The 16,387-nt window shown below is 35.5% G+C and overlaps 1 protein-coding gene across 1 annotated transcript in view; it reads right to left on the reverse strand.

Annotated features, from left to right (window-relative positions):
- The window catches only part of cdh12a (cadherin 12a), a 47,694-nt gene that overhangs the window by 3,779 nt on the left and 27,528 nt on the right, over positions 1–16,387 (reverse strand). The window contains exons 4-10 of the mRNA XM_026205969.1: positions 15,204–15,323; positions 14,724–14,891; positions 14,028–14,215; positions 8,265–8,518; positions 5,000–5,136; positions 4,298–4,419; positions 2,935–3,049 (exon numbers count right to left, since the gene is read on the reverse strand). Coding sequence (XP_026061754.1) covers positions 2,935–3,049; positions 4,298–4,419; positions 5,000–5,136; positions 8,265–8,518; positions 14,028–14,215; positions 14,724–14,891; positions 15,204–15,323 — 1,104 coding nt within the window. The remainder of the gene's footprint in view (positions 1–2,934; positions 3,050–4,297; positions 4,420–4,999; positions 5,137–8,264; positions 8,519–14,027; positions 14,216–14,723; positions 14,892–15,203; positions 15,324–16,387) is intronic.

Below are 16,387 nucleotides of genomic sequence, written 5' to 3' on the forward strand. Positions count from 1 at the left end.
TAACCCCAGATCGTTCCAGGAGGATTGTCCCAGCACTAAGTGTACATTGCTAATGTCTCATTAGATACCCTCTTTTCAGGTCTTGAAGTATGTGTATATATATATATATATATATATATATATATATATATATATATATATATATATATATATATATATATATATATATATATATATATATATATATTAGGGGTGGAATGATACATGTATTCGTATTGAACTATCACAGTATGGACATCTCGGAGTCCTTACAACGAATTTAGTCAATTCACCCAGAATTCAGAAGGGGGCGCCCGCAGCAGTGCAACACTGTTTGATAACAAGCCACTTGAAAACAAAGCCCACTAGACAGTGACCATGTGCTGATTCTGAATGCATCTCTCACAAACTGACAAAGCAAAATATTAAAGGATTGTGCTGATGTCTGGTTCACTGTGTTTTATTTTGATAAAGTATCAACTGTGCTGTTATGTTAACAAAACTGCAACTAATGTGTTTTGTGTGTGTGTGTGTGTGTGTGTGTGTGTGTGTGTGTGTGTATGTGCATGCGCCAACACTCACTTTAGCTATTTCTTAATACCAGCAGAATCAACTTTTAACACTTATTGTCTTATTAATAATGCATCACTGTATAAAGTTCTGCTTGTATTTGTGTACACACACAATGAAAACAAAACATTGTGCTTTTGTAAAATAAAGAAAACAAATAAGATGTCTTCTGCCATTTGAGTTTCCTTTCTGTGAACAAATTAAGCATCACAAATACTCATATTACACATATTCACCATATATATAGGCAACATTATCGTTTTCCCCCTTGTTTATCTATAAACTAAATAAATATATTTCATGAATGTATTCCTTGTATGTATATATGTACTGCAGATGTTACACATATTATACAGAATATTTAGATTTTTTTCTATTGTAGTATTGTTCATGCTATTGCACTTATAGTATGGATTTCTCTGTGAGTCAGACGGCTGCAACCTTGATACTGTCAATACTTTATCCGTTATTAGTCACCGTTTACACTGAAAGTAATAAAATCAGAATCATTCTCGCCATATTGTGCTGTCCTAGTTATTGTTTGTAAATAAATTTGTTATTAAACCTGTTATTTTGATCAGGTTACTTGTAATATATATATATATATATATATATATATATATATATATATATATATATATATATATATATATATATATATATATATATATATATATATATATACATATATATATATTACTGTTCAAAAACAGTGTGCCACCCATGTGACATCCTGCTCCATGTAAAATAAATAATAATAATAAAAAAAATAAAAAAAAAACTTTTATTAGGCTACTGATATTCTTAAATGAGAAAACAATTACTGAGTGCACATTTAATACCACAATAATTCAGATTATACATTAGAAAAAAAATAAAAATAAATAAAATTTAAGTCAGTATAGCCCATCCTCTTTGATTTAAGTGTCTAGTCAAGTGTTTCTTATGACCCGGAGGAAATTGAAAATACTTTTAAATCAAGCTTGAAAGCATAGGAGGGCAGGCGCCTGCTGGTCTGATGGTGAGGGCTTTGCTTGGCACTCATAGCACTGAGTCAACGTGCCGAGATGTGCTTGTCCTCGCCTGGAAGGTCGACTGACCCCGTCATGAGGAGTTTGTTACGCCTGGACAACTGGGGGATTTCTCTTGACAAGGTAGGAGCCATTAAAGCACACCTTGTGCCTGTTTGGCTGTGTAGCCCTGAGTGACCCTGTCTCTGTGAATCACAGCTGATGATATTCATGTGCAGAGAACACAGGGGACAGACTCAGGAGCAGGCAGCGAGGCTGTAGGCGTCTGAACAAATGGATCATGTGGTGATGTGCTGCTCTGGGATGCGACCACTATTCATGTCACAGCACTAGTCTGGGTATTTTAGAGTTTGTTCTCCCGGTAGATACTTGTATATATAATATATATGCTGTTTTTCTGAATAATATGGCCTAAAATGTCTTTGAACCAACAACACAGCAACAGCTGATGAATACATATACTGCAGCTTTAAAAGAATACTCCAGGTGATTTCATATATATATATAGTGTATTTACTGTAAACATGTTTTTGAATATCAGACTATAGGTATATAGACTTAAATACAAGTCTATAGACACAAAAATAATCTCAATATATTTCTTCAAAAGATAAATTGCCCAAAAATGTAAACGTAAAATACATTTTGAATGAATAAAATAAAATGTTGTTTTGGGAAACAGTTTATTTCATTACATTAACTAAAAGATTTGAAACCCTCTTCAAATTATCTTCTTTTGTGTTTAGCAAAAAAAAAAAAAAAAAAAAAAAAAAAAAAAAAACCTCACAGGATTGAAACAGCTTTGTGCGAGTAAATGATGAATACATTTAGATCTACCGCAAAACTTTGTGGCAGCATTTCATTGCAATAAATACATCAAATGAATAATACATTAAATGTCTTATCGATGCTGTAATCAGTTGTGCTGCTTATCATTTTTGTGGAAGCCATGATACATTTTTAGGATTCTTTGAAGAACAGACATTTTAAAAAACAGCATTTATGCAAAATATCAGTCTTTTATAATATTATAAATGTCTTTACTGTCACTTTAATGCATCTTTGGCTGAATATGAATTTGAACAGTACAGTGTGTAGTAATGCATATTTTCATAGACTTTTTTAATTAAACACAAATTATGTGAAACTGTATGATACATTTGGGAGCTGATGGGTTTGTTTTCTAGCTTAGAATTCTTTACAGAATAATATTTTGATATCCCTATGGATCAAACAGATTGGAAAATACTTTTGGAAAAAGACCATTTGACAATTTCATGTTTGGGTGAAGTATAGCTTTAAGCGATGAACTGTGTGCTTAAAAAATAATAAATTCTTCAGCTTTCCAACTTACTTCCATAGTCCCTGATTGTGAAGTTTCTGTTCCTGGTCTGTGAAGGGGATTTGAAGTAGAATCGGTGCTCGACAGCGGGCATGTCCCTGTCTGTGGCGCTGATGATCTGAATCACCTAGAGAACAGTCAGCTGAATCAATCACCACAGAAAGAGCTTGCATATTTCGTAAAAGCACTTATAGTGTTGAAAGGACAGCAATAGTCTGTTTGATTGACAGAGCTGATGTGCTTGTCTCATCAGATCTCAAAGGGATCATTTGAGGCTGCTTACTGCCTTTATGACTCATCCACATGGGGCAGAACTTATGACAGGTGCGCTGCCAACTCCACAGACCTCTGATGACAAAGTCATGCATTCTGAGAGATTGACAGGATTTTATGTGGCAGAGAAAAATATCAAGTACTCCATTCCCTTATTATATTATGAATATGCTTTTTTACTATCAATGTTTGAAAATAAATGTTATTCTCCAGCACTAGAAAAAATATTCAGCAGATGTGTAAGTAATGATTGGTTTTAAACAGGTTCAGTACTGAACTAATCATCAATCAATCTGTCACTGGACATACAGATAGTCCCGCCCCTAACTCAAGCTATTGGCTGAGCCATTGTTGTTGTTTCTTGCCTGTTAATGTTAATGTTTTTCAAATACAGCTGTTTCTGCATATTTAACTGGGAAAAGTTTAAAACTTGAAAACGTACCCAAGCATTTTTTTTTAACCATTTGATATTATTAATAATAATCATATATATTTATTATTGTAAGGCATAAAAGATCATTCGTAAAAAAGTTTAAAAAAGTCAGCCACAATGACAAAAATATTTCAGTTTTATTTATTTACTTATTTAAGTGTGTAATATTCACTTTTGTTTATACATGGGTATTTATATTTATCATGATCTTTTATTTTTATTGTTGTCCAAAATTAAGTAAACAGCAATTCATTGATCATTTTCAGTGTCTTAAGAAATGCCAATTAAACTGAAATGAATAATCTATTAATGCTCTACAGATATAGATCTGCAAAGAAATATGAACTTCTAGTCAAAATGCAATCAAAAGTTTTAAACAATACAGTTTGGTAAACTACATCTGTATCTGTAGTGAATTCTGAAATGGCATTGTTGTGTCATTTATTCCACAAATTTCTACATATAAGCAAGGGAACTTCGCTCTCTGGTATGAAAGACTAGGGAGACACTGATAGGCAGCACTGTACTGGGAGTCGCTCTCTTTCAGCATGAAAGGAGAAGATCAAGGCACGGTTCGCTCACATTAATTCACTGAAAGCACCAACAACAGGCCCAGAAACGTAAATTGAAGCACAGGTTATTCACACACACACACACACACACACTTACCTGTCCTACTTTCGCATTTTCACAAACAAATGTCTCATACACAAAGGCAAGTTCTGGAGGAAATTCATTGACATCCAGCACTTTGATTGTGACAGTAACTTTGCTGGACAGCAGGGGGTTGTCTGAAAGATCAAACAAAGTGTTGTCCATGAATCAGATCAGTGAAAACTGCAAAAATGTCAGACACATTTCATATTTGAAAAAGGAAAGAAATAGGACAAATGAAGAATTCAGAAAGTCTTTGAGATGTTATACGGACGCAGAGTAACACTCCTGAGGATCTGATGATTTTGAAGTTGCTTTCATGTTACAACAAATCTTTATAATGCATCCATTGTACTGTAGCTACAAAAACAAAACGTTCTTTGCCGGATCATTCATATCTGAATAAAACTTTATAGTTGTGGCTTTTCATTTGCAAGTCAGCTTGATGCAAAATCATTTACTTATTTATATAGTCTTTTGACAAATCTCTTATTATAACTGGATTGGGCTTTTATGATTTTAAAATTGTATTTTAGCCTGCATGAGTGAAGCAATGCTGTATTTTCATTCTTGTCCACTAGATGGAGATGTGGTCTTTAGAAATGTGGACTGGTATAAATGTTTGTCCTCATCTCAATCTGCAGTTGTATTATGAATGTAAACCTGATTGGTTATCTAGGCTGTGCATCTGGATAAAACACAATCCACCATACTTACTAACTTTTGTTGCTACAACAGTGACGTTGTGTTCTGTATTTCTCTCTCTGTCCAGGGCTTCGCTGACAGACAGAGTTCCTTCAACAGGGTCAATGTCAAAGTGGTTTTCAGAGTCCTTTTTCTGCTCAACAGAATATCTACAAACCAAAAAAGACTTCCAATGTATAGAAATAAATACACTGAGACATATCAAAATGTCTTCTTTTGTGTTTCACAGAAGAAAGAAAGTCATACTGGTTTAGAATGACATGTGAGTAAATACATTTTATGTGAACTATCTAAGTACAGTATCTTTTGTGGGACATTCAATAAGTGAAAGCTGAAAGGTGAAATGAAGAGTCTTTGATTCTTCCTTTCTAGTGATTTTTTTAAAACAAATGACTCATGCAGGCTCCTTCTCTGATTTGTTTAATGGCCCTTCCTGTAGGCTACGCTAGCAGATGGCCACCAGTGAGTGAGTCAGTTTTGAGTCAAATTCATGACTGATCTAGCCCAAAGGATTCCATGTCTGAGTCTTGAATAGTTCAGCTCCATTCGGTCTTGTTCTACTTCTGACTGAATTTATGACTGGAAAATATCAGAACAATTTTTTTTTTTTTTAAATTTTCACTTTAATTGTGAATAAGGCTACATTATTGGCCACCCTATAAGGCCATGTAGAGCAACAGCTTCCCCGAAGAATAACTTTCCATTATAACTACAAAATTGTTAGTCAGTGGTATATGCTTTTTCTGAAGTCCCACATTAAAGGATTACTCCACCCCAAAATGAAATTGTTGTCATTAATCACTTACCCCCATGTTGTTCCAAACCCGTAAAAGCTCTGTTCATCTTCGTAACACTATTTAAGATATTTTGGATGAAAACCTGGAAGCTTGAGACTGTCACATAGACGGGAACACTTTTTGTAAGGAAAGAAAACAAAAATAACAACTTTATTCTATGATTCCTTTGTCAGTGTTCTCCTCTGAGTCACTCTATATCACGTATGCTGCGTTTTCACTTCTGTGTCCACAGCGCATCCTTGTGGCGCGGAGGACACAGAAGAGCATTGCACGTCTAATGGTAGATGGAGTATGGTGGCGATGACTTTTCATACATTTTATGGACCTTGACACTGTTATTTACTTGGCTGTCTATGGGACAGTCTCAAGCCTCCAGGTTTTTATCAAAAATATCTTAAATAGTGTTCTGAAGACGAACAGTGTTTTACGGGTTTGGAATGACATGGGGGTAAGTGATTAATGACAAAAAGATCATTTTGGGGTGGAGTAACCCTTTAAGCCTCACCTTCCCTCATTAAAGCTTTAGTTTTTTTTGTCAGATTTTTCAAATACTGCCATGCTTTAAATCATCATTTAAATGTCGCGATTCAGCAATTATCTAAGTTAGTTTATTTCATGGCTTACAACTCTTAACGAACACTTCCTTTGGGAGTAAATAAATAAATAATTATATAAAACAAAAATTAATAATAATAATAATAATAATAATAATAATAATAATAATAATAATAGAAAACATATTTCCAGAACCAAGGTCAGTGAAAAAGTGGATGGGCACCATTGCACTTTATTGCTTGGCAGAAAAAAATCAAAACACAACAAAAAAACAAAAAGTACAATTTACTGCCAATTTTAACTGCCATCTACAGTATAGAGCCCTGAAATAAATGTATATTACAGTAAATAGATTTCCATCAATACATTTTGGAAAATTACTCCATATCCACTGGCACAATGGGAATTTATGATGTCAGAAGAGGAGACTTTGTCCAAAAATAAAATTAAAGCATATTTCCATTTGTGTGTGTGTGTATGTTTTAATACTACTTATGTATGTTATTATATATCTAAGTTATTTTTATTAAAAATAACTCTAATTATAATTTATATTATGTATAAATCGGTCAGTAGATGCTGTTGTAGAATAATATTTGTACACTTTCTGCTTTCTGCCTGCATGTGTATGAGCACTCTTGCTCTCTTTGAACTAGTCTGCTACTTTTCTGCCCACTGCTGTGACCTGCAGAGACCCCCGTTTCTTTAATATAAGCAGCCTATAGTGGATCAGTAAAGAAAGAGGAAGCCGGCTTTTTCCCTGTAGCACCAGACATTTGTCAGGGTTACAATCTGCCCCTTCCTTTCTGTCTCAGGTGTCTCTCTATCTGCTCGCCTGAGGTTTCTTGCAATGCAAGCAAAACCTCATCCAGAGTCTCATCTGGATTCTTCAAGTAAGTGCTACTGAACACTGAACTTCAAAAGCTGCAGTTCTGCTGTCAGATCACCCCTCATTATATATTCTTTCCTCTGGGTAAGTTTAGTAAGTTATAAATTTTAAATAAAGAAAACCTGACTGGGGGCAGTCTGAATATATAAATCAGATTTAATGGATGTTTGGAAATGTATTATACCCATGATTCATATTATTTTTTGCAACACATGTACATTGCAGGGTTACTGTATATCATGAGACATGCAAGTACATCAAACACAACACAGTGCAACAGTGCCTATCCACTTCATGTTCCCCATAAGAATATCAAAACAAACAAACCAACAACTAGCTACAAGCTGAATCACAACATTCCAAACTTTGATTTAAAAAAAGAAAAAAAAAGTTTTTTGTTTGTGAAAAAGTTTTTGAAAACCACACAAAAAGGCAAAAGTAAAAGAATACTTACTTAACAGTTAATAAGAGAAAGAACTGCTGAATCTAAAACATTATTTTGGCATGATTTGCTTGGGAGGTTTTTTTGTTGTTGTTGTTTTTTTTGTTTTTTGTTTTATGCATTTCTAAATTACTACCACCTCCATTTATATACATCCATGACATACTCATATTAAAACAAATGCTTTCAAAAAGACAATGCACTTGTGTCAAGCTCTCAAATGCTTTTAACATCAACATTGTAGCTAACACTTTCAGGCACTTAAAGGAAGAACTAAAAAAAAAAAAGAAATGTGCCACATTAAATAAGGTCCACGCTTGCAAACTAAACCAGAAGTTTGTCAGAGTGGATTGAATCAAAGCAGTGCTCACTCTGCTCAAAACAAGATTGCCAAATGGACTAAACCCATGGGACCACAGGCCTGTTATTGTTTCATGTTGTCTAGTACACTTGGACTTGTTCACGAAGAGTGGTTCTGAAAGGAATTCCCACAAGACGTTGTGTATATACACATGTATTTAAAGGTGAGGAAATGTGTGTGTGATTCGATTTGACCCACATCTCTGTGTGTGTGTTTGTGTGCTTCTCACATACCTAACAGGACTGTTGCCTACATCTAGGTCCTCAGCTGTGACGGCTCCGACGATGATGCCCACTGGTGTGTCCTCATATGTTTCCATTCTGTAAGACATCCGGCTGAAGACAGGGGGTTCCTCCACATCCAGAACATTCACTTTCACTGTGGCAGTGTCCTTAAAAGGTCCCAAGTGTAGGAATCGTTGATCAAGAGCTGCGTTTGAAGCTTCTACTTTAAAGGTGTAGGCCTTTCTGGTCTCATAGTCCAGACGCTGTAAAAGGAATAAGGGAGACATCATCAGTCTTAAGACTGAATTAGGTTTTATTGTTATTTGTTGCAGCAGAGAGGAAGTGATGTCAAAATGTTTGTGGCTGTACTGTATACTCTCAAAGAATCACAAAACACCACCAGGTTTATTCGGGTCGTAAAGCTCATGATCTTATTAAAAATGCTTTCCACAACAGAGGGCTCATGCAGAGATGAGAAGGGAGGGGAACGGAAAGGAAAGGCTGCCGCTCATTCAACGCTGGAATCACAGGAGGGAGAATAAAGGAAGAGAAGAAGAAAGCAGGGAGAAAAGGCTTTGGCCAGTGGCTCTTGCATCACTGTGCTCATTCAGCCTTATAAAGGCAGAATTTGGCACAGTCACACCTGAAAAGCAGGTGGCAGCTAAGCACAACCAAACAGACTGCAGATTTCAGAACTTCAGCAACAGCATTAAAGTCACTTTAATCCATGCTTATATTGAAAATGCTAATAACAAATGATAACATAATGATAAAATATTAATAATAATAATAATAATAATAATAATAATAATAATAATAATAATACATAAAAGATGTCCTATTGAATTACTATAAATTCATATAATTAAATTTATATATATATACAGAATATATATAATATATATATATAATATATATATATATATATATATATATATATATATATATATATATATATATATATATATATATATATATATATACATACAGACACATACAGGTGCTGGTCACATAATTAGAATGTCATCAAAAAGTTGATTTATTTCACTAATTCCATTCAAAAAAGTGGAACTTGTATATTATATTCATTCATTACACACAGACTGATATATTTGAAATGTTTATTTATTTTCTGTGTGTGTATGAGCGAGAGGCAGAGACAGAGAGACAGAGAGAGAGAGAGAGTGAGAGAGAGAGAGAGAGAGAGAGAGAGAGAGAGACTTAAAATAATTTATAATTAATATCTTAGAAATGAAATGTCAAACAAAGCATGACAGTATAGAGCAAGAAAATTTGTTCAGTTAGCTTAGTTCTTTTTCAGATAATAAGAGCGATTGCAGAACACAAACAATAAATCATGTCCTGCTGATTAGTTTTTCCACTAAAAGATGCCTGATTATCTGTAAATGATTGTGGCTTGTAAAATGAACTAAAAATGTTAACCTAGAAATGTGCTTCATGTGCTAACATCTACATTCATTGATTTCAATCAAGTCTATTTAAGTCTCAACTATTATTTACCACTGCTTAATCAACTTCAACACAAACAGAGGTTAAAAGGGCAGAAATAGCTATGATATGTCAAAAAACAAAACAAAACCTTAAGTTCACATTGTTAAAATACAAAAAAAAAAAAAAAATGTTTTACTCATGAAACTATTCGTATTTGGAACAGAAGCAATTCTTAATGCACATTTATTTTTAAATCTTCAGCATCTTTATCAACAGATTTTAGATTAGTCCTAAAAAAAAAAATGAATTATTCATTTTCAGCATGCCTCGCACAAATAATTCCACACCAGAATGCAGTGTGCTGATCTGAAAAGAAAAAAAACTTTACTGCATTGGGGTTGGTTAATGACTTCAACCGAGTGAAAAAGAACAATTTGTCCCAGTCCGTTGCAAGCCAAAAACAAAAGACATAAGTCTTCCAGAACAGCACAGGGAATATAAGTCCTCAACAACAGTGAGAGAGACACTTTCATCAAAAAAGACCAATTACAAAGACAACTTACTCTTGTCATTGTCAGCCAATGTATTTTTTAAAGACCTTAGAACTACTGTACTTAAAAGGCAGCAGTTTTATGTCTACACCACACTGCTGTTCTGCAGGAGGTCTTATCACTGGTGACAGCAAGCAACAATTATGTCTTTCATTGTTATTTCAAGCTAGTGCAGAGATACGCGCCTGCGTTGCTGTCTTCTATAACGCTGACCATGCTGAAAGAATAACAACCTCAGACATGACAGGACAGAGAGCCATCTAGCCAATATAGTACACAGTGTCCCGTGTATTCCAACCTTTGGACTTTGGTGTAAAGCCTGTAAAGCTTAGCTCAGAAGCGACCTTAGAGGGAGAATACCGTCAGTCTGGTTTCCATTACAAACCCATTGGTTTTAGACCAAACTTGTCCCGTTTCTGTTCTTTTGTGCTTCTGAAACAGTCACGTTGGACACCTTTAGATGGCACTGTTTATCTAGTCGTTTCAGAGTCTTCTGAGACTGTTCCTCTGAGAATTTACACAAAGGCCCATTTCTCTCCACACTCCACTCAAAAGAGAATGCTAATCAGATGCTAGTCCATAGAGTTGTTTTGTTATTCAGTAGAGTGCACATACCAAAACTTTAATTAATTCCCCTACTAATTGACATTTATTCATGAATTCCTAATTGCACTTCTACACTGTAAATTATGAAGTACTCGAAATCCGTTCCAACTTTGAATTCTTGCTTCCTCAGAAATATAAAGGCATTTTATATAGTTGTAAAGTATGTTAAGGCAAAGGCAACCTGCTTTATTTGCAATAAAACAGCTTTTATTAAGCTACTGATATGACCGTACATGACCGGATTCTTCATCTCACATGCATGTACACAGTTCTTCAAAACTAATGTTCTTTCTACCGTACGTGCATTTTTTTTTTCAATGAAGAGAAGGATTAAGATAATCCCATATGTTGCAAGAGCAAAGTCCACCTTTCAATCCTTTTGTTAATATAGAGACAATTATCCCTTCAACCCATTACCTTAGTAGATCCTCTTTATGCTGAAAGCAGCACTGAGCCTATAAAGCCATGAGACCTCGAATGTTCAGCCTCAGCGTTTCAGAAAAGTCCCTGTGTAGCAGAGCAGGGGCGTGATGGAACAGCTCGTCAAACAGAAATAAAGGGAGAGGGAAGTCTGTTATTGAGGACAGAGGGAAGACGGGGCATTGTCATTGACCCTCCTCCATGCCCCACGGTGAGGATCCCACATATTCATTTCCAGACTTTTTTTGGGTCACCAGATATGGCACACCCATTTCGCAATGTAAGGACTATGTCACTTTGTCCTGTGCAGCCTCAGCTTGGGGAATAAAAAAATAAGTGGAAAATAAAATGGGGAATAAAGGAGAGCAAAATGTTTTTGCTGAGCCTTTCATGATCTACGTACTGTTATTTTTTTTTTTTAATTATGAATTGCGAGGAGATTCCATAATAAAAAAAAATAATAATTAAATATATAAATATATTTGATATATTTCATTAAAAAACAACTATGATTAGTCGAACATTAGAATTTAGAACTTGTAATCATAAATAATATATTTTTACACTGAATAAGAAACCTACCTGCAAAACTGTAGTTCTGTTAAAAGTTTTAGGCACTTGTGTAAAAATGCTGTAAAAGGAGGATGCTCTCGAATATAATGTCATAAATAGATTTTATTTATCAGTTAACTTCTATAAACTAAATGAAATCAACATTTGGTGTGAGCGTCTTTTGCGTTTAAAACTGTTTTTGCCCTTGGTGCACTTGCGTACAGTTTTTTAGGTAGCTTTGCAGGTAGGTCTCTTGAAGCAACTTGGAGACTTTGCAGTTTCTTCTGGATTGAGTCTGTCTCAGTTAGTTCTGTTTCTTCATGTCATTCAGATCAGATCTCTGTTTTTAGCACTAGCCTTTGTCAGACTCCTTGCTCAGATCTCACGGGATTGTTAAAATTAATGGCAAAATGAATGTTTGCAAATGTAAACTGATATTTCCTACTGATACATTATAGCAAAAGATAGAAATAACTGACTTAAAAACATCTAATACACGCGCGCACACACACACACGTTTGTTTCTGTGAATTGTGGGGACTTTCCATAGACTTCTATTACTTTTATACTGATATTTCTTTATCCCCTAACCCAACCCTAAGCCTAAACTTACCCCTTAAGAGAAAACAAGTTTGTATTGTTACACAATTTCAGGTTTTGTTATCCTTGTGGGGACATTTGGTCACCACAATGTAGCATAAACAACTACACACACATTCAGACGTATAAATGTCTAACATTAACATTACTTAAAACCTTTCTAGTTAAAAGATGCACATTAATCCAAATTTAACTCATTAAGGACATGGTTTGAAGTTACTTCTACTACTACTACTACTACTAATAAAATAATTATAATAAAGCATATAGCTATAGCTAATATATTTGTATTTAGTTATTTTTCATTCAACGTCTAACATCATTATCTAACATAAAACAGTGCTAGTTTTTCTAGTGCTAGTGCTTTTGTGTACCATAAAAGAAAAAGTGCACCATATTTGTGGAACGTTTCATTAAACAAAGCATAGCCCGCAATGCCTCCATATTCTTCATATGCATCTCTCCATCTGCTCTAGAGAGATGAATAGCAGCAGTGGACTGTCATTATGTGTCTACAGACTACACTAGCTTTGAGTAATGAAGGAGTAACCCCTCTACTCCCCAGAGGACAAGAACACTCCAGCCTCGTCCGCACGCCTTTACCAAGGCATTTGTTTCAGCTAAGCACTTACAGCACAGCCAGCAAGTCTGTGATTGACCATGTAACGGGGCGTCTGAGGGGATTTCTACTTGTCACATCACATCTACAGTAGATGCTCTGATGGCAATGGGTGCACTCATTTATAAATGTCCACTAAATATAAAAAATATTGGGCTCTTTCATGGGGAAACTAAAACAATGTGTTTTTCAATCCCCTGAGAGGTCATCACCCCTGATGCATTACTGTATTTCACATGTTGGCAAAACAGGAATGGGGAAACAATGTTCTGAGGACAACTGCAACGCATATAATGAATTGATAAGTCCAAGAGCAGGCATTGCGTAGTGTGGGTTAAGCATTTGCGCTTTTATGGCTTTATGCATTATTCATTGGAGATGCTATGGACGGCCATCCAGTAATAAGATATGACTCACCTCGGGGTAGACACACACAAGCCCCTGAATGAAGGAGCACGAGGGCTTATTGCTATCATCCTTGAATTCACATGTGTTTGAAAAAGGGATGCAAATAGCATTGTGATTTGCATCTGATGTCGTCCAGCCTTAGCCAGTGTATAAATATTGCCTAAATAAACATCTAAATACTGTCAAAGAATTTACTTAGTGTGCAGTAAAGGAGCTCCTGTTTCATGTACAATAATGCATAAGCTACATAGGGATCGCTTTTGTTTAAGAAATAATTGTAAATGAAAATGCTACAATTAATAAGTCATGGCGACATGTTTTGCTATTACTTTATTTCAGCTAATTTATTGAACCAATTTGAATATTTTTTATTTTATTTTATTTTTTATATTATCGATACACTACTTCCTTGGGTAAAGCTGCTTTACCACAATTTGTATTGCACAAAGCGCTAAAGGTGACTTGACTTGACTTGACTTGATGACTTTGAAACATATCAAAAAAGTAGTGTCAATATAAAAACAGTCACATGCCTAACAATGACTACTAGATGTTATACGCTACCTTTTTTAGAATGACTGTTCCCTCTTGAGTGTTCTTATTGCTGTAAATATCAAACATGGATCCTCCGTCACCAGGAACAATGCTATATTCCACTTCAGCATTCTTCCCAGAGTCCAGATCATGAGCTTTGACCCTCCCCACCGATGATCCCACAGGTGAAGATTCGGGGACGCGCAGGTGAAAGATACCTGTCGAGATTCACAAACATCTTTCTTAGTAATCAAACTCTCCCCTCAGGAAAAGATGTAAGACTTTACATTTAGAAATTGCTCTGAGAGGTAGTTAACAACAATCATCCACTAATCACAACAGCAACTCTGGAGAAAAGTGCTAGAATGCTAATCACATTTGCAAATTCAACTCTATTTAGTTGTTTGTGTTTGGCAAGAGCCCTTAGGATTTAATCATGGCCAATTGTAAATCTGAGGTTCTTCTCAGGTCATGAATTACTGTTCAGTCCCTGTTTTGAAGATAGCCCATCATTGTTATCAGTGCCAGCCATCAACTGAATTAAACAATTCAAATAATGGACTCATGTTTAAGGTTTCCAAAGAGCAAAGCAAATATAAAACCAGATTAAATTCACATTAAGATAAACCCCAGGGATAAACTGCTGCTGATATAGAAATGCTGACAGTATACTGTAAACTTTAGTGCACTCTATAATGATTCTTGCACATCTGCTTTTTAACATACTTTTAGAAAACCGTGGTGGGTTGTCGTTGACATCACGGAGAGTTATATTGATGGTCGTTGTCCCAGCTAAACCTCCGAGCTGGCCACCCATATCCTTAGCCTGTATGACCACCTGGTACATTTCTTTAACCTCCCTATCCATGTTGGGTAAGGCAACTCTTATGATCCCTGATGCAGAGAGAGAGAAACAAAGAGCATGTGAGAACATATATATTTCACCATAAATGTATCATTAATCTGTGTTGCAATGCCTTTGTGAACCATATCATGAAAAAGCTAACTTCTGATATTCTTCTAAAGCCTAATCAATTCTAATAGTTCCCCTAAGAGGAGCTACTTTTTGATCAGGAGATGATGGTATGAATAAAATGCCAAAGGCAAAGCAACAAAAAGGCTTTGGGCAGAAGAGTGTGCCGAATTCTGCAGAATGCAAAATATAATGTGTTAAATACAGCAACTCCCCATAAATAAATATGTCACCTGTCTTGGGGTCAACAGAGAAGTAGGGCTGGCCATGAAGGATGCTGTACACGATCCGTGCGCTGTTTCCATAAGTAGGGTCATCAGCGTCAGTGGCGGTTATTTGCGTCACATATGTGCCTGATTACAAACATGAAGGGATGATAAGAGGCAATAAGATGACACTAGAATTGCCACATGAAGACAATAATGATGAATACTGACCCTATATTCTTAAGACATTTCTCAATAAATGCATTTGTATTTATGATCATACTGCAACTGTAAACAAGCATACATTGTGTAACATGTCTCAATTTTTTTAATCATTTGTCAGCCAGAGGAGAAAGGGCTCCTTGCTAAGTCTTGCTTCCTCCAAGGGTTTCTTCCTCATCAGCTTAAACATCTCAGAGTTTTTGCTTGTCTGTGTCGCCTCTAGCTTGCTCACTAGAGTTTGTAAAGCACTATTCTTTGTAAGCTGCTTGGGAACAGTATGTATATAAATAACAAGCATACGAATGTACAGTATATGGTCCTCTTAATGATTGAATCCAGCTGTTTTAATCAGACCCATTTCCACAGAATAAAATCAAGCATCTAGACATACAGTCTGCATTTACAAAAATTTGTGAAGAAATTGATTGTTCTAAAGAGCTCAGTGAATTCAAGTGTGGTGCTCTGATAGGATCTCGCATTTGCTTATTTAGTTATTTCATCACTGCTAGATATTCCACTGTCAACCGTAAGAGGTATTACTGGAAATTGAAAGCATTTAGGGACAGCAGCACCTCAGCCATGAAACAGGAGATAAAGGCAATGAGCACGGTGACCGAGAGCTGAGGTGCAGAGTGCGTAAAAGTCACCAGCGCTCAGCTGATTCAACAGCTGAAGAATTCCTAACTTCCACTGCATTAATAGCATCACTAAAACTGTATGGTGGGAGTCTCACATCACCCTATACAATGCCAAGCACTGAATGGAGTGCTTCCAAGCTGGGTTCTCCTACATTTCACTGTTTGTTTTATGTCATATAACTTGCAAGTGACAAATAAAATATTGAATCTTGAATCAACTCTGGCCTTCGAGGACCGCTTTCCTGCAGAGTTTAGCTTTAACCTCGGGGTGAGCAATATACTGGTAGACATGATTAACTGGTAGAAATTTGTCAACCAGAAGAGATTTTGGATTATTGTCTCTATCACAAT

The sequence above is a fragment of the Carassius auratus genome, chromosome 27, assembly GCF_003368295.1.
Source record: "Carassius auratus strain Wakin chromosome 27, ASM336829v1, whole genome shotgun sequence".
Lineage (NCBI taxonomy): Eukaryota > Metazoa > Chordata > Actinopteri > Cypriniformes > Cyprinidae > Carassius > Carassius auratus.